Here is a 19,468-nt window from a genome sequence, read left to right on the forward strand (position 1 = left end):
TTTCTGAGATTCCCAAAGATTCCCACCCAGAGTAAGTCCAATATTCTCTCTGCTTTTAGCTACTTCCTGTCTGATGTGCTCCTGCGGCTCGCTGGTGGCCAAAAATAATCCACAGATTAATTGATAATGAAAATAATCATCATGATATATAATACTTACTGTTTTCTACTTCTTGCAACTGTTATTAATGCTGCTCATTGGAAACCATGTTGTGCTTATTGCTTCTACAAAACAATTATTATTAAATATAGATACAGTATGTATTCTATGTTTAAATGTATGTTACATCAAGTTGGTGAATGACAAAAGTGGAGAAAACAGCTGATGACGAAGAACATTTCTAAACAAAAGCAACAGTTCACTGCAGAGCAACTTATGTGTCCAATTAATTCTTTCTAATTTGCATTTAAACAGGACAAGAACTATCAGGGGGACGTCTGTAGTCATCCAGAGTAATTTAGTTTGTACTGGACGTCTCTTACTTGGACCAATTACACACATGGAAGCTTCACACAGGCTTAAAACCACTGATCTTGGTCAATATTATACATTCCTGGATTATCACAAGGTGAAGTCCAAGTAATCACAAAACATTGTTTCATTCAATGAAAACACTGCAGAGCTTGAAGTCGATGTCACGCTGCAGAAAAATCAAAATACTCCAGACAAAGTGATAAAAAAGGGCAAATTTATTTAAAGCACTTACATAGAAAAATATGATTGATTTGAGTCAACAATAATAAATAGAGTGCCTGACTTTCCCCAGGCCCTGTCGGTACAACAGTACAATCAATATCCAGTTTCACAATACAGCAAAGGCACTAGCATTTACCACAATCAACAACAAGTCAATGGAGGCGGCGTGGATGGCGGCGGGGAGGGAGCAGGGCTCTTCACAGCACGCTCGCTCGCTCCTCACCAAACAACCTGTCTGAGCCCGCGGCCGTCACATAAACCCGTCACTCGAGATCCGACGCCTTCGACCGGCGTTTAGTGCCCCTGCTTTTTCTCTTTGTGGACGTTATTCTTAGATTATAGAGTCAATTCTTCTTTACTTGCCTTTTTGTCTAAATGCAGGTAAGGATCAAAAAATAAAAAGGAACACTGTGATGGATAACAATTTAACAGAAATGGAAGTGAGGAGGTTAAAGAAAAGATGAAAAAACAAAACTTTAATCTTAAACTCTGCTGGCTGCTGCGCCAGAAGGCTGCAGTGTTCATTAAATACGTTTATAACCAGCAGTGGAGATAAAAAAAAGTAAAGTTTGTCCAAGATTATTAGAGGAAAAGACATCAGAAACATCATGAATCTTCCTCTGGAAATATTGAATTTACACTGAAATAAGTGTAAATCTGGCCAATAGTTTTTTAAATTGGTTGTCGTGGGACAAAGTTTTAGACCAAAATCATTAGGTTTCATTCTTTAGGGACCATTAAAATCCACATTAAACATGTAACAGAGATAACAATGATAATCCATTAATCCTTCAGTCCATCGACAGAAAATCTTCAAGTCATTAAGTCATTTTCGGCCAAATGTTTGATGGTTCCAGCTTCTCAAATGTGATGATTTGCTGCTTTTCTTTGTCATGTATGATAATAAATTGAATATATTAACATTTTAAACTGCCAGACAAACAAAAACAAGCGACCTGAATAACGGTGAATACCATTTTTTCAGGGTTTTTTTTTTTTTAGTTTTGCCTATAAAATGTTAAATTATAAAGGTCAAATTGAAAGTTCAGTGTTTTGTCAATTAAGTTGGACTTTACAACAAAAAAAATAAATAAATAAAAGTGTGTATGGGGTTCAGTAGATGGCACATATATCCAGTGAATCAGACATATTATAGATGTAATGGCACAAAATACCAGAAACTAAAGAAAAGCTCCTTCCCTTCGCTCAGAGCTGAAAGCTTCATCAGTGTCAGTGTTGGTCGCGTGAGTTGGTCCCAATCAGTGATGATTTCATCTGTAATTAGTTAATAGATTTTTTTTTTGCTTCGTTCAGGAGGGATGAATGACGGCAGAAAATAGAATAACGTACATGTGGTGCAACAAGTTTTACATGCAGGCAAATATATGATTGAGACAAAAGCGAGAAAATGACATTGACGACGAGCAGAAAGCGTGTTGAAGCCATCACACACACACACACACACACACACACACACACACACGCTGACATACCGATCACATCCCTGAAGCCCAAAAAAACAATCTGAACTAACTCGACTGGGACATGATGGATTTCCTTTGAAAAGAGGTCAGAAAATATAGAAAGAAAAAAAATAAACTGATTCTTATGTAAAGTCGTAATCAAATGTTTGTTATTCATTGGTTCTGATTGACACTGAAAGAAAAAAAAAAGGAAATTAAAATATTAAATATCTTAGTAAATACTGTGGAAAGTGATAAGGCTTAAATCTTTCTCCAGTTCGACTTCTTCTCTTTTTTTAAATTTAGGTCCCCCCCCCCCCCCTCCCAGAATGGCACGGGTCTCCTCGTTTCATGTCCTTGAGCTAAGTGTCCCGTTATCCATGCAGACGGATTGGTTCATGTCTTCTGGAAAAAGCCCTGATTGTCAGAACAACTTATAAGAATATGGTTGTTATTTCCTGGCCTTAAAGCTAGTCCCGTCAGCATCCTTCAGCCCAGAATCCTGCCGTCTCTCTCTGTCCTGTCCTCGTCCTCCGCCACCTTCAGGTGGAGTCGACTGGTGAATTAATGCACAGGAGCCCGAGAATGTCCAAAAAAAGGGGGGCTGTAAAGCTTTACCGTCATATTCGCACTCGGACGCCGATGGCGGCCACAGCGGAGCGCCGCGTCAGTACATGTCCCGAGCTCTCGGGGGGGGTCTCACTGGCTCTCAGCAGCTCCTGTTTTTTTTTTTTTTTTTTAGATGTTCCTCTGCGCGGTGAGATACTTGAGAGCGGCCGAGCCGTACTTCCTGGACAGGTCCTGGTGGAACTCGTCCTTCAGGGTGTTCAGGCAGTTGCGGTAGCTGGAGCTGGAGCGGAACTTGGAGATGTCAAAGCTGGGAGCGTGCGGCATGTGGATCATGAACGCGTTCGGGAGGACCATCAGGTCGTACTCCTGAGAGAGAAGAGAAACAGGTTTGAGACAACAGAGAATGGAAATACTGAAAGCAGGAGACTGTTGGACTGTCGACGGACTGCTACGACCTGCAAGTCATGTGACCTTGTTCCTAATTTACATCTTCAGAAACATTAAGAATCATCAACTGTGTACATCAAACTCATTCATCTCAACCTTGGTTCCTCAGGTCAGAGAGCTTCAGTGTTTATCAGGCAAAACTACAGATTAAGATAAAATAAGATAAGATGTAATGTTAGGGTTAGGGTGTTAGGGTTAGGGCGTCAGGGCGTTAGGGTTAGGGCATTAGGGTTAGGGCGTCATGGCGTTAGGGTTAGGGTCAGGGTCAGGGTGTCAGGGCGTGAGGGTTAGGGTTAGGGGGTTAGGGTTAGGGCGTTAGGGTTAGGGCGTTAGGGTTAGGGCGTTAGGGTTAGGGTTAGGGGTTAGGGTTAGGGGGTTAGGGTTAGGGCGTTAGGGTTAGGGTTAGGGGTTAGAGTTAGGGTTAGGGGTTAGGGTTAGGGCGTTAGGGTTAGGGTTAGGGGGTTAGGGTTAGGGGGTTAGGGTAAGGGCATTAGGGTGAGGGTTAGGGCGTTAGGGTTAGGGTTAGGGGGTTAGGGTTAGGACGTTCGGGTTAGGGTTAGGGGTTAGAGTTAGGGTTAGGGGTTAGGGTTAGGGTTAGGGTTAGGGAGTTAGGGTTTGGGTTATACCCTAACCCTGAAAGAGAAATTTAATTTGACAAAGAAGCACAAGAAGAAAGAAAGAAAACCTGTACATCAGAAAAGTAAGTAAAAAATGAAATAAGATAGAATAGGAATGATGATTGGATAATAGATCGCTTTATTTGTATACAGTTTATTGATCAGGATCCTACAATCATCAATTCCACAATGATTCCACTTGAAATAACTGTAAACTCAGACTCAAAGGTTCAATCATATGGACCCTGCAGTAGTAATTAGTCATTTTAATTTTATTTTAATTACTTTGTGTACTTGTATATATGGATGTTTACAATCTTATCTTTTGTTTTCTGTCTCTTTTTCATCATTTTAATATTTTTTCTCTTTTTCTAATTGAGTGAGGTTCAATCCTCTTTGAGGGTTTTTTTTGCACATCATCACATTTTTCTTTTGTTTCTTTCTATATCAAGTTGTGTCTTTGTGTAAACAAAAACAAACAAAAAATCAAGTGGGAGTAGCCGAGCTAGCACTCCTGCTAGCGAGCTAATCTGCTGGCATGTTTACTGTTGTGGGTTTGACGGTGTTGTTTTTGTTTGATGTGTAATATGTAATAATAAGAATTTGAGGGAAAATTCTGTGATAATAAAACTTTAAGATCAAAACATTTGAAGGATCCTTTAAATATTTATTCATTATGGATATTATGTCTCATTTTGGAGGGAAGTTAGTCTGTTTTTCTCATGATCATAGTTTATATTCATATGTTTGCTCATCAATAAGATTTAAAGTTGTTTTTTTTTTCCAAATGCTGAATTATCTCCATTTTAAAGCAGCAATGACTTAACAGCTACATGTATCAGAAAACTACATGTTGCTCCTTACTGTCTATATTTAGTACTAATTTTAACTGAATTTCCAGAATATCAACAAAAGAAACTTTGTATTAATGCTGCATTTGGATCCTGTCATGGTGCACTGGTACCTGTGCATCCAGCTCCATGATATGGGACACCTTGTTCCAGCCAAAGCCCACAAAGCGCTGGTCGTACTCCGGACAGTCTCGTCTCACCACAACGTAAGGCTCGAAGTCCGGCTCCCACTCCACCTTATACGGTGTGGTGGCTGTTCGCCATTTGGCATAGTTGGTAGGAGCGTGACCTTTGGGCCACACGTGATACCTGGAGACGCAGGTGAAGAAAACAAAGAAGATCGTTGGTTGGATAAATGCCTTATATCAGGAACTAGGAGATAGGAGAAGCTACTTAAAGAGGATGTGTTGTGTTGATGTTGGATTGGTGTTCTGGTACCTGAAGGTGTAGAGAGTCCCCATGTCCAGCATGGAGAGCAGCTCGGCTTTGGATTTGGGGAAGGACAGACGGTAACGAAGCGTCTCGAAAGCTGGAACCACCAGAGCCTTCTTAGTGTGAGCCATGTCCAGCTGCACCACCGACTTCCTGCACGAAGGAAACAACACGAGGACGTCACCAGACAGAAGTTTCTCTGTATGTACTTGACTGTTACTATGAGATGAGCTGTTTTGTTTGTTGTGTTTATGTGGTTATAGTGTGTTTATTTAAATGCATGTATGTGTGGTGAACTGCTGGTGAGATGCAGCTAAAAAAAAGGATTGTTTGTTCTGTTTTTTACCAACAGACTCAACTAAAACTGAAAAAGATGAACATGGTTCTCACAGTTTAATGTTACATGCAATTTTATCTTAAGTGCAATATAGGTTTTACATAATAAAATTGATCACAGTGTCTAAAATTCTGAGAAAATGTAGTTTATCTGGGAGCCGCAACGATTATCTTTATCAATTAATCTGTTGATCATTTTCTCAACTAATCAATTAGTCGGTTGGTCTTTAAAATATCATAAAATGGTGAAAAATGTCTGTTTCCAAAACCCAAGATGCAACTTAAAATGTCTAGTTTTGTTGATATTCAGTTCATAGAAGACAAAAGAAACCAGAAAATATTCACATTTAATAAACTAAAATCAGCATTTTTTCTTAAATAATGACTCAAAATAGTTGTTGATTTATTTTCTGCCGATCGATTAATTAATATTGATTTAGGTCTTACCTGAGGTAATCGTAGAGACCGTACATGGGCAGGAAGTCCACATCAGTCAGGAACACGTACGGCGTGTTGGCGTTCTTCAGGGCCACGTTCCTCACCAGGTTGACCGGGTAGAACTGACCCTCCTTGTAGACGATGTGGTATCCGACGTTCTTGCGGTTCTTGAGGACCTCGGAGGCCTGAGCGTAGCGCAGGAACTGCTGAGCCTCGGCGTCCGACATGTAGAGCGCCAGGCTGATGGGGCCTTCCCAGTGCTTACAGATGGCCTCCAGCATCTGCAGCCTGCGAATAAGACGACACGGAGGAGAGAGATGAGAAAGCTGCGTTTATACTTTATCAGATAACGTGTTTCAGGGTTTTATTGGGTACCTGTCCATGGAGAGCTGAGCCACCAGCGTGATGTCGGTGTCGTCCTCGGTGGGCGTGTACTCGTACTGCAGGAAGTACAGGTGCACTCGGTGGACGGTGAGTCGCTCGCGGCGGAAGTCGTAACACTGATCGTCCTCGTCCAGATCCTCCAGAGCCGCCTGCAGCTGGAGACACGACGCAAACACAGACACGACGGTGCACAAACTTTATAACAAAGAAAACATTTCAACATTTGTTTCTTTGTGTTTTTAGAGACTTTTGTTCTCTTTTTCTCCTGGAGTTCATGTTTTTCTCTTCAGTCCAGTTAAAAGTTTCTTCCAGACAGACTCGACTATAAAAACAAAAAATCTTGTTTGAAGATTTGACAAAATGTGGGCTGAGTTACCACGGCAACCGCAGTCTCTCTGTACTTTTTACTTCATAATCAATTTGAAAATGTCACTAACAGTATTTTGGCAGATATGCAGTTTCTGTTGTAATATATTATTATATAAATGTTGATCATTTAAATTCACAATTAAAATGTGTCGACTTTGATAATAAAGAAAATTGTCCAACAAACAATTAAAGCTGCAACGATCAGCTGATTAATCAATTAGTCAGTTGACAGGAGATTAATCTCAAACTAGTTTAATTTTAGTCATTTTTCAAGCACAAATGTCAAATATTTATTAATTCCAGCTTTTCAAATGTGAAGATTTAATTATTTTATGACTGTTATGATCCCTCAGACTTCTTCTGTGTTTATTAAACTGGTCTGAGAGGATGAAGATCTTTGTCCAGGACACTGACGTTGTTTCTGTAGATTTGAGTAATTTGCATTTACAGCGTCTTTGTGCCACGTTTGAAGAACTGCATCATCATGAAATTGTTTGCAGGTTCTAGTTGTTCTTGTGCATCTTCATGTTTATTCTTAGACGGGTGAATTATGAAGAGGATTATGTTCTTTGTTTTTTTGCTCTGTGGTTTTTTCTTGTTGGATCTTCTGTTCTGTTTCGCCTGAATCTCCATTAAAGAGACGTTCTTCGGTTCATTCTGGCTGCTTTCTGCATCTCCTGTTTCTCTCCTGACAAAAGCTGGATAAACTGAATATTTGGTGGTTTGGACCGAAGAGAGAACATCACTTTTTTTTACAAGTTTTCTAACATTTTTTAGACAAAACAATGAATTTATTTAACTGAGAAAACAATGAAGATTATTGGCTATGAAAATAATTTATGTATTTTAATTCATTAATTTATTTTTATCTCTGAAAAGTCAATATTGGCTTCAGAAATTCATCACATCCTTTAACCCCTTCCTGTAACGCCCGCTGGCAGTTTCTCATTAACCAAAAACGACTATCTTACAAACGCAGGACTCAAAATTATAACTAATAAGCTTCAAATATGTGAAATTAGAAGTTGCTGCTCTGAGCGTCTCACCTGGACGGTCTCTGGACTGGCCTGACTCGGGCAGCCAAACAGCTCTCGTCTCAGCAGGTTTCCGTCGTATTCCAAGAAGGTCAGATAGAGATTCCTGAAAAACTCCACGTGCTTGTTCTTCACTCGCAGCTTCTTGGGAGAGTTCCAGTGGATCACCTGAAACCACCACAGGGACGTGAGTCAAAGTTTTAAAAGACAGATAATTATATGGACAAAAAACTTAAAGAAACTATCTGGACTCTGCAGTTTTTATGTTGTAAAACAAGAGAAATGTGATGTTTTTTGTGAAGCTTATTGCTTTTATTTATTAGTAGTTGTAATTGCTATATAATAATCAATTATTAGTTTTGTACTTTATTCTCTTCTACACTTTGTTTTTATTACTTTGTTTTATCTCTGTAATATTTGATTGTCTTTTGCTTCATTTATCTTGAGTATAGTTGCTTTTCTGATTCCAGTTTGACGTGAGATAACTGTTGTTTGTAGCCTGTAGACATCTATGCATCAGATTTATCTCACTCCTAGAAGAAAAAACATACAATCAAACTCATATCATCCCTGAATTGAATTGTATAAAATGTCTTTAAGCAGCGTTTAAAGTTTGAGGTTTTGAAGACGTGTCAGAGTCTGATATCGAGATACCAAACTGTCCTCAACTGTTCTGTCTGGAAGGACAGAGGGTTGCTAACTGGTATCACAGATGCTAAAACTGGCAAGTCTTCCGTTCCCTCACACTGGAAAAATCTAGATATTATTCTTAGTGGTTAGAACAGAAATTCTTCGAGCTCCGTTTTTAGCCTTTATTTTCAAACAGTCTCCACTGAGTCTGCTGAATCAGCTGTTAGCAGCTCCTGTCTGCAGTGGAACATGATGTAGAGACAAACTATCACTGATTTACTGCAAGAAAACTTCAATGTGATGATTCTCAGACAAGTTCTGTAGCATCTCTGGCTTCTAAGTGGATTTATGGAGGTTTAGCAAGCAAGCAAAGTTTATTTATACAACACCTTTCACAAACACTAGTTATAAAGTGCTTCACACAAGGAGAGCAGATAAAATGGACAAATTAAGATAAAATAGCACATAGTACCCAAACGCCTGTCTGAACAAATGGGTTTTTATCTGCTTTTTAAAGGAGTCTACATTATCCAAAGGACTGTTCCAAAGCTTAGGGGCTGCTGACTGGAAGGCATCATCCCCCCGGGTCTGAAAATGTGTACGAGGTACATTTAGAAAGCCCTGAGCGGACGATCTAAGAGCTCCACTAGTGGTGTAGGGGTGCAGAAGGTCACTAATGTACTGCGGAGCCATGTAGGGCTGCTATAAGTGAGCAGCAAGATTTTAAAATGAATTCTAAAATTTACTGGAAGCCAGTACAGTGAGGTTAAAATAGGAGTTGTATGGGACCATCTGTTGGATTGTTTATCGTTGGACATGAGAGATAATGATATCTTTGAGACTTCTCTTCACTTCACACAGTATCTTTACCTTCAGCTCTCCGACGGCCTCCTGGGAGGTTTTGTCCTGCTGAATTAATCTCCTCATGGTAAATATTCTACTCCTCACCTCCTCCTGTCATGTTAATGCTGTCTGAAAGGGGCTTTAGTGCCAACAGTTACAGTTTAAACCAACAGTTGGTGGTTTAATCTCAGAATGATCTAGTCGGTGTTCCTCAGAGTGAGCGAGCATGTCAGGGTTCCTCTCTGCTTCTCCTCAGCAGTAGATCATTGACTGACTGTGTGTGTGTGTGTGTTCGTACCTTGAGGTCGGACACCTCGGTGTAGCACTGTTCGGAGCGAGTGTGATCAGACAGCTGGACGTTCCAGAAGCAGGGCAGCTGGTGAACCAGGACCGGGTTCTGCTTGATGAAGGCGTTGAAGATGTCCTGCACACAGTGAACAGACGACACACACAGGTTACACTCACAGCAGTTGTGGTGCAGTGAGGATATAATAAAAACAGTCTCTCAGTCCTTGGATACACAGAAATGGTTCATTGTCGGAGATGTTTCTCAGATTTCTTGAAAGCATGAGTCACCGCGGCATTATGGTCTCGTCCTGGTTGGAAATGTAGCGGTTCGGCTCTTGAAGGCATCGGAAAGATGAACCATATTATCTCTTTGTGTCTCTTTGTTGGTTCCCTTAGCAACATCGGCTTTTATTTTGCAATCTGTAGGATTGTCCACAAAGGCAGCCTCTCTGTGAACAGGCTGCATTGTGTCTTTTACAACACAATCAAGGTCGCCGGTCGAAGCTCAACACAACACTTTACTGGATGTACGACTGTAAACAGACTAAAAGCAGTGAATCACAGAAATATCACATGTTTCTAGAGACGATGTTGATGCATCAACACTTTTTAACTGTAACAACAGTTATGGAAGTTATGGAACTGCCATTAAATATCTTTACTTCTTCTGTAGTCAGATGATTCCTGACTGAAATCTAAATGTTGTAGATTTTAGACTGTACTTTAATTATCTTGTAAAAAACAAGATTATTTTCATGCAAATTATTTTCTTGATTAATTAAGTAAAAAACTCGGAAAATGGTGAAAAATAGTTTCTTTGAGCCAAATGTGACGTCTTCAGATGTCTTGTTTTGTCCGTTTGTCAGTTTACTGTCATTAAATCTTCACATATGAGAAGAAACTGCAACCAGCAAATGTTTGCCATTTTTACTTCAGGGGGAAATATTCTGCTTTTTGTGGTTTTCTGTTATTTATATCCTCTTATGATGCTGGATTCAAGTTTCAAAACTTGAAGTGAACATATGTAGAAATGCTGCCTGCAAGTTAAAAGTCAGGGCTTCAACCTGCTCTTTGTTTCTGATAGTTTTTCTACCTTGTCGACAAGCTGATGTTGGCTTGTGGCTCATGTCCATAAACTGCTGTCCGTTCAGTAACCTTGGTTGCTAAGGTGGTTGCTAAGGTGTTTCCATGTGTCCACTCTCATATTTCAGATGTGATTCGGCTCCAACATGTACGGACGGATTAGAGAAGTTGACATTTGGAGTAAAGAAGGAGAAAAAGAAGTGAAATCCTGCTACTATAGTTTGTTTACGTAGCCTCCGGAGCCGGAGGAAGCTTCCTGAAGCTGACCAATCAGAACAGAGTGGGCTCATCAGGAGGGCGGGGCCTTAAAGAGACAGGAGCTAAAACGGCCTGTTTCAGACAGAGGCTGAACTGAGGGGCTGCATAAAGGACCAGTAGAAGATAAATAAGGAGTTTTTAACTGGAAATCATGCAAAGATATTCCAGTAGAGCCCCAGAATATAAATATAGAGCAGGAAATATGCAGAATATGTCCTCTTTAAGGTCCTCATATTCATTTATCAAAACAGTTGCAGATACATTTTCTGTTTATCTATAAAATGCCAATCAAAGGCACATTTATAAAGTTAATTAATTACTTCATTACTTGAATCACTTCATCATCAGTCTGCTGTAGAGATTCATGATCCAAACAGGATGATTTGTAATGTTTTTGTTGACTCTATTAAACGTCTTCTCTCCGTTTCCTCTGGCAGATTATTTGACAACTCTAACAGCAGACCAAACACAGGAAACATATTTCAGCATCTTCGGTGCGTTGGAGGTGTTCCTGACCTGATCAGCCAATGACGTACTGAGCATGCTCATTAGCTCGCGCTCCGCCGTCAGTCGCCACATCTGCTCCCAACCGATTCGCCGCAATCTCTCCAAGTAGAGAAGGATGACTCCTGCAACATATTTCAAATTAAATGTTATTGGTGTCTTCAGGTAGATTTAAAAATAAGTCCAGTTTCATGATGTATTTTACCAGCTGCAGAAATTCAAACATCATCAGTCAGAATAAACAGTTACCTGTGTTGAAGCCTCGTCCCAGTGCAGGCCAGGGTTTGTGGTTTTTCCACAAGTTCCCCAGATACCAGTCGCTCTGGTTCTCCACCAGACCAATCACCTGTTTATCTGTCAACAAAACAACAACAGTCAGTAAAAATGTTTCAGGCATTTTATCTTTAATATGTTGGATGAATTTTTGCCTGCAAATCCTGAAAACGATTCTAAAAACGATGAGCTCATGTTTAAACATCATTTTTTTTTACCATCAAATAAATAAACAGATTGTTGGTTTTATTTACACATATTAGACAACAACAGGTTATAAATATCCAAATAAAATCATCCTCTTATAATGAATACTGAATGAAAAGATTATGTCTTCAGTCCAGTTTGTCTCATAATCTACTTTACAGATTTACAGATTTAAATTAAGAAATAGCAGCAATATTTTATTTTTTATTCCTATTCCTTTTTTCAAGATTGGACCCTTTTTATATTCTTTTTTTACGACTCTAGTAAATTTCATTCAATCTTTATCCAAATTGTTGCATATCTGGATGACCCCAAAAATATGTATTTGTCAGTGGATCTCTCGCTTGTTAAGTTTGACATAAACCACCTTGAGCACATTGTGCAACTGCAACCATGTTTAATTGACATGAATGAATATAACTCAGCAACATGATCAACTTAAATGGCCTTTGTGGTCATGAATGTGCAACAGTTTTGCACAATTTATCCAACTGAAATGAAATTGTATTGTTTTTGTCACTACAGCAACATATCTGCTCTGTAAATCACTTTTTCTTTTGTTTGTTTTGTTTTTGGTTTCATGATGGCGTCTCCTAGTCTTGCATTTATTCGTTGGAATATCCTCCTGTTATCACTCTACATAGCTGGAGTCATTATTTTGAGACAGCAGGTCAAATCTTTTCATAAAGCGATAACGTGTCGCTCTATCATCGGCAGAGCAGACGGTCACACTGAGCCTGATTGCATCCTGCTACACAACAACAACCCACATTAGCTTTCCTGCTAAAGTCTCCTTCTTATCTAACTTACAAACATGAACACGTCTTGTCCTGCAGCTTGTTGAACGAGCCACCAAACAAACATTCACCGCTAACGTCGGTTAGCAGCTAGATAGCTAATTAGCTGCTCAGCTGCAGCACATTAAACAGCATGTAAACATACACACAAATGTCACTTCAGACCTGTTAGATGCTGGTTTGGTTCTTATTCTTCAACAACACTGCTAACAACACTGTCTGTCTGTGACTTGTAGCTACAGCAGTTTGTTTACAGTGTAACACCGATAGCCTGCTAGCTGCTGTCAATCAAACACAGACACCAACACGTCCCTCCAGCTGCTGTCAATCAAACACAGACACCAACACGTCCCTCCAGCTGCTGTCAATCAAACACAGACACCAACACGTCCCTCCAGCTGCTGTCAATCAAACACAGACACCAACACGCCCCTCCAGCAGGTGTCAATCAAACACAGACACCAACACGTCCCTCCAGCTGCTGTCAATCAAACACAGACACCAACACGCCCCCCCGCAACTGCTGTCTTTTTTTCTTACTTTAATAATAAAAAACTATTAACAATACATTTTAAAACCACCTTGGCATTATTTTTGACTCTAAAAGGAATGACTAAATGTGATTTCAGCTGGACTTTAACACTGTATTCACAGACCTCATGTTGACTGACAGGATTTAGTTGATAAGGTATAAAATTCAAAAGGTCTTACCTGTGAATTTCCTAAAAATTCCCCACAGCTCTGCGATGTCAGTGGCGAAGGTGATGTCCGTGTCCAGGACGATGACCTTTGACAGGTCGGAGGGCAAAGCTTTGGTTAGCGTCAGCTTCATCAAGCCGTAAATACCTGAGTAGTGCTTGTTGGGTATCCACGACACCTCGGACTGAAACGAGAAGGCAAATTGTCGGTTAGTTGGTTTCATTTCTTAATTTTATTCCTTTAAAAACAGGTAAACCGAGACTTAATGGAAATATCCACCAGTGTTCATTATGTATGAGCATCGTTCTGCACGTGGGTTAACACAAAGCTACATTCAGCATATTTTGTCAAAGGCTCAATGTGTTTTTTGTTTTTTTTTATCTGCACATAGTGTGTGTTAATTAATTCTCTTGATTCAGTGTAATTGGATCTGCATAAGTGCATCATCTGCAAATATAATCGGCTTAGAGTCTGGGCTGTTTTTCTGCACTTTAATGTGAGTTAATGGAAAGAGAAGCGAGCGACTGCAGGTCGAAGCATCTGACAGCACAAAGGACTCATTGTTCAGCACAAAGACTGTGAGGGAGGAGAATGTGATGATGTGAAGGAGAGGGATGCAGGTTGGTCACACACACACACACACACACACACACACACACTGATTCATGCTCGTTCTTTACATTCCCGTCACTCTGAGAGCACATTCATCAACTTGGAAGTTAAAATAAATTATTTTGCTGTTTTGTGCTGAAGTGTCACTTGACTTTTGGAGAAAAAAGGGGTTTCACCAACTCGTCCAATTCAATCAAGTGTTGTTGCTGTCGAGTGAAAAAACCTTGTAACCACCTTTTGTGTTGATTGTCGAGGTTTAATTTCAAGGATCAGCGTGTACAATGAAAAACCGGTGAGGTAAACACGTAACTGCCCCGTGGTCAAGATGTACAAGGTTATAAGATACAAGGTTTCACCAGGAAACGTGAAAGAAAATTTTACTGTTGTCAGGTAAACCTTTTTTCACACACATATTGGCTATTTTTCTGGCTTTTTAAGTGTTAACTGAACACACTAGTAAAAGAAGCTTTGGTTCTTTCAATTTTTTCAACAGGACTTTTTGGCAAAATTCAAAGCATTACTTTAGTGCATTATGTCCTTTATATTTATTGGCCTGAGATAAATCCTGTAATATTTGCTGTCAAGACATCTTTCTGTTTTTACATCTAAGCGTGGCGTTTTCAGAGACTATAAGAAACATTATACATGAATCCTTTATGTATCAGTTTTATACCACACATATTTTTATGTGAACTCGGCCTGCAAACTCAAGCGGAACGAAAAAGGTGACAAATGCTTGTTATTGTTGCTTAGACATCTGCAGAGTCAGACCTCTTCTCTCCTCTCTGCTGTAGGTGAGGACGGCTGGCTGTTAAACTCCACTGACGGCAAGACGCAGCTTTGCATCACTTAATGACGCCTGTAGCACATATCGATTCAGGAAATCTCACTGAGATCAAGATTTCTTTTGCAAGAGAGACGTGAGAACAGGTTGCACACACACAGGATCACAATAAGACGGTTCATTCACACTAAACTATCATCACACACACTAGTTAACAATCAAACATTATGAAGAATATCAGCTAATAAAACTAGAAAGTCCCTTAGTGTCTTTAACTTCAAGCTCTTCTGCAGTTCATTCCAGTAGTGATGTGCACAGTACCTGAAACCAGTCTGTCCCTTTTAAAGCCAACCTGCTCTGTGATCTGTTGTCATGGTTATCAGCTCTGAGCTCAACTAAGGATATTAAATATCTTGGAAACTACATAGCAAAGCCTTATAAATGAAGACGCAGGTCTGCTGCTGCCTTCTAGATGACCCTCCTACCTTTTCATTAACTATAAAGATAAATGTAGCAGTAGATGACGTGTCTCATCATACCACTACTGTGTGGGACTTTACATAAGAAACAATAAGTGTTTGTTTCCTAAAGAAAACAGACAGGAAGGAACTTTGCTTCTTGACGCGCTGCTGTCGCTGGAGCAAACAAGCTAACATTAGCTCAGTTTAACAGCGACTGAAAACACAGAGACTCATCTCAGTTTGTATCACAAACATGTGTTTGGTTCAACTAAACGCCATATTTGAAACTGAAGACGACAAATTCTGCCAAAAGATGGAGTTTGCAGCTATGTGAAAATGTGTTTTTCTTCTTGCTCCTACAGTTTGATGTTTGAGCTTCTCTGTGCAGAATGATGTATTTGTAGAGTTTGTTTTCATGTTCCGCTGCTGAAAGTTTCTCTGAACTCACTAAAAAATCAGATTTTTTCTGATCAGACACTGAGGATGGACTTTAAAGTGAAGCAGGAGACATCTCGTGTCCAGCCGTTAAACTTCTGAAATGAAATTTATTTGCATATTCATAGATTCTGGAATTATTGATGAAGGAGAGAGAAGAAGGAGGAGGAGATGTGATTTTAAGGATTTTAACGTGATAATTATACATATCAGACACATTTCTGCATTATTGTTCCAAGCAGAGTATTTTTATGTCTTAATAAATGTCTTTAAACTTGGTTGTCAGTCTGAAAACAAAGCTAAACTGATGATTGACCCTGCGGTAACATCCAGGTAACACTCAGGCAGCGTTAAGAAGCCTCTGATCGCTGCTAATGTGACATATTGTGATCTGACAGGCGCATAAAGAGACGGGCTGTGACCTCCTGTCTCGTCATTAGCGATGCGTCTGAACCGTGCAGTTTTTGTATTGATGTCTTTCACGCTTTGACGCTCCGTAAACCTGCTCTGAGGTGAATCTCTTCTGTTAGAGGAGCTTTATAAATACGTTTAACTCCACTCGTCTCTGCATCCACAGACGGCAGAGATCCTTTCATATGTTAAATACGGTGTTTGACTTTGACTCACCTTGTCCAAACGGGAGAGCAGGAAGCAGGGATAATGTAAAGGAGTTTGGACGAGGACTGACGTGAGAGAGTCTGATGCTCTGGTGTTTAGAGACGATGAGTGTGCTCTTACCTTGAGTTCATCTGCATCGTAGAAGCTGACTTGCACCGACGGGACCATCCAGGACTGGAACAGAGAACTCAGGATACGATTGGCTACTGTGTCGGTGATGAAATGAAAGTGAAGAGGGTTTCTCCTGAAAAATGGGAAGAAAAACCAAACAGACGTCAAGGTCAAGAAGGTCCTGCTGGGAAGAAAAGCTGGTTATGTTTTGCTGACGCGGCTCTTTTTCTGATACTAGTGGCTTTTGGTTGCAGTTCAGTTCATATTTTAAGCTGATTTTGGCTGGTTGCACCTGCTCCAAGGAGACAGGATCAGTCCTCTATGCAAGTGTCCCAAAATGACATGTTTACATCCAGTGACAGCTTCCTCTAGTGTAGTAATTATGACGAGAGCAGAGGAGGAAATCAGATGGCATTATAGAGCGACAGAGTCCACACAGAGAGGAGGTCGGGGTGGATGGATGGGTCAACCACCGTCAATCATTGTTTTCAATGAGTCATTCTAATGTTGATCTCTAAATTCAGACTCTCTAATAAGTGTGCTGGTGGTCATTTTGGAAATTATTGCTCCGTTAATAATATTTGAAGACTTATAGTAGCTTTAATATCTGCTATGTGGGTGTTGATTGACAGCTATGATTGACAGTTGGCTCTGGGACTCGCACTGAGTTGGACTGTCGTTGCCATATTTCACTAAGTTTAATGTTACTTGATTACGATATCTTAACGTTAGCCTGAGAGTGCAGTGCTCGGTGATTCCAGTGAGCTAACGTTAGCTTGGGTCTGAGGTAGCGTGACGTGTTTCCAGAGTGTGAAAGGCAACACATCTGGAAGGTCTTGGCTCCAAACAACGACAATAAGCTGCAACTCTGGACTTCAAACTGGCTCCAGTGAAACCAGTGGGTGATGTCACACCTCGCTATGTCCATCTTTATCTACAGGATATGGAATCAACAAAACATCGGACTTTAACACGAGAGATCGCTGCTCATTTCACGTTTCCCACTGAGAGTCAACACTGTTTTTTGTTTTTTTTAAACATGAACCACATGGTTACTGATGTAACCATGACAACAAATTTCCCCTAACCCTAATAATGTACTTATTTGATATTTTGTCCTTGGGTAAACACTTTTAGGCAAGACAATAAAGCATTAGAGGCAGAAATAGCCATCGTACAAACTCTCAAGTAGCTGACGAGGTGCGATGAGAGAACGCTAGAAGTTGTGTTTTTGTAAGAAACAGCTGGAAATACACAAGTGCATAAAAAACACCTTAAAAAGAAGAAAGAAGTGCAACAATCAACAAAGTGTTAAAAGGTTAAAGTGTTGAGGTGTTCATGGAAGAGTCATGATCTTTCCCAGACTTTAACCAGAGCGCTGTCACGTCATAAAACATATTTATTTGGTCTTATTTTAAAGCCTCATCCTTTAAAATGAGCCTCGTCTATGATGGAGTCAAAGAGAAAACTGGGGAGAAACATAAAACCTCTACTGACAACCAATAAAAACACCTGACTGGTCTAAATCAACACCGTGTTGCGTTCACTGACATGAACATTTTGCTTTGTGAAGTCTGGATAAAGAGTCGGAAACGTCTCCTTTAATGTATTTTTCTGTACTTGCATGAGTTTGATCTTTACTTTAGGACCTTCCTGTAAAAAGACTTGAGGCCGCTGACAGTCGCAAACAAAAAGACCCAAAACACACAAACACATGAGGGAGAGACAGACATGGACTCTGAGCCTCACTGAGCTACAAACAACGTTAAAAAAAGCATTAAAATATCTCAGATAAAAGGACATTCAGCTTCGCTCTGAAGAGGAAACAGTCAGAATTTCATTTGCAATTACAATGGAAAGATTACTATTGAAATGAGTTAAAAATATGTCTAAAAAACATCCAATTCATCCTCAAACCAGCAGCACATTTAATACGCTGGAGGGAAATATACTGTGGGGGGAAAAAATAACTTAAATTGATGTTGGGAGGTTTAAAAGCATCTATAAAGGGAACAAAAGCACATGAGCAGAGTCGACTGAGGTCAGTAGAAATCCAGACAAACAGTAAGAAAACACTGAAATCCTCTCAACGTTTAAATGGAGCTTTAAAAACAGGAAAACAGTCATGAACAGAACAGCTGAATCCTCACAGTATACAACTTTAAATATGACTGTAATGTCCCGAAGAGGAAAACGTTCTCACCTGTGAAAGAGGACGGACTTGACCAGCGTGACCACGTCTCTGCTGGCGTTGTGACCGGCACAAACGCACGCTACATGGATCAGCTGCAGAAACACGAGACAGGAAAGAGAGTTTCACTTCACTTCATCTACACATTTACACTCCGGTGGTGCTGACAAGTTTCATCAGGAGCTCACAGCGTGCTCCTCTCTGCAAATCTGTCTTTTTTTTAGCAGCTTCTAATGACAAGATGTGACCAAAATCTTCAACACTTTAACTGTGCATGTTGTCAGTTTCATCACTTTTACCCTCAAAAATCTGAAGCTAAACAACTGAGACTATACTGGTCAGGAGATGCGAGCGGTTACGCCGACAACTTCACATAACAGCAGGACTGAATCCAGGACGTTCTCTCGCCTCTCAGATGTGAAATTTCACATTTTACCTCCTCAAATATGTATGATTTTCAACGTCACTGTGCTTTTCCAGCAGCAAAGTCTTTGAAAAGTTGGAGCTGAAAAGGCCTGAAACCACATCAAAGAGCGAAGTGTGTGTGTGTTTCCTCGGATTTTTGGTCCCTTGTCAACTTCCTCCTGCTTCCCCTTTTTCATGGATTAGTTTGTGTGAACTGTTGTGATGCGCTGAGGTCACATACAGATAAACACAACATGATCTCTCCTTCTATCAGCACTGTTAAAGTATATCTAAAATATTATTATATTATATTATATTATATTGATGTATTTTCTAATTATTTTTAAGTGTGTGAGTCTTTTTCAGGGACTGCTGATGGAAATTAAAGCTGCGAGCAGCGTTGGTCGGGACCTCGCACTCTGGCCCGTCGGGATCAGATCATTTTATTTATTTCTTATAAGTGTCGTGTGCTTTTATTTTGAAGGTTTGATTGACATGTGTACTGTCAGGTGTGTAGAGACAATAAGTAACTGCAGCTGGACAGAAAAATACTCATATATTTGAATGGAGAGTGTGAGCGAACCCACACCTTTTGGAACATTTACTGCTTCCACATAGTTTTAGATACAAAC

At 40.0% G+C, this 19,468-nt stretch overlaps 1 protein-coding gene across 2 annotated transcripts in view; it reads right to left on the reverse strand.

The window, feature by feature from the left end:
* Positions 1-674: 674 nt before the first annotated feature.
* Positions 675-19,468, reverse strand: part of large2 (LARGE xylosyl- and glucuronyltransferase 2) — a 92,794-nt gene continuing 74,000 nt past the window's right edge. For both annotated transcript variants that reach the window (XM_067591602.1, XM_067591686.1), the window contains 12 exons: positions 18,444-18,526; positions 16,250-16,373; positions 13,232-13,403; positions 11,493-11,597; positions 11,256-11,368; positions 9,409-9,534; positions 7,650-7,805; positions 6,226-6,389; positions 5,860-6,138; positions 5,083-5,229; positions 4,758-4,953; positions 675-3,095 (listed from right to left, as the gene is read on the reverse strand). In XM_067591602.1, the coding sequence (XP_067447703.1) occupies positions 2,898-3,095; positions 4,758-4,953; positions 5,083-5,229; positions 5,860-6,138; positions 6,226-6,389; positions 7,650-7,805; positions 9,409-9,534; positions 11,256-11,368; positions 11,493-11,597; positions 13,232-13,403; positions 16,250-16,373; positions 18,444-18,526 (1,863 nt within the window). In that variant the 3' untranslated portion in view covers positions 675-2,897. The remainder of the gene's footprint in view (positions 3,096-4,757; positions 4,954-5,082; positions 5,230-5,859; positions 6,139-6,225; positions 6,390-7,649; positions 7,806-9,408; positions 9,535-11,255; positions 11,369-11,492; positions 11,598-13,231; positions 13,404-16,249; positions 16,374-18,443; positions 18,527-19,468) is intronic.

The sequence above is a fragment of the Thunnus thynnus genome, chromosome 1 (assembly GCF_963924715.1).
Source record: "Thunnus thynnus chromosome 1, fThuThy2.1, whole genome shotgun sequence".
NCBI classification, from domain to species: Eukaryota; Metazoa; Chordata; class Actinopteri; order Scombriformes; family Scombridae; genus Thunnus; species Thunnus thynnus.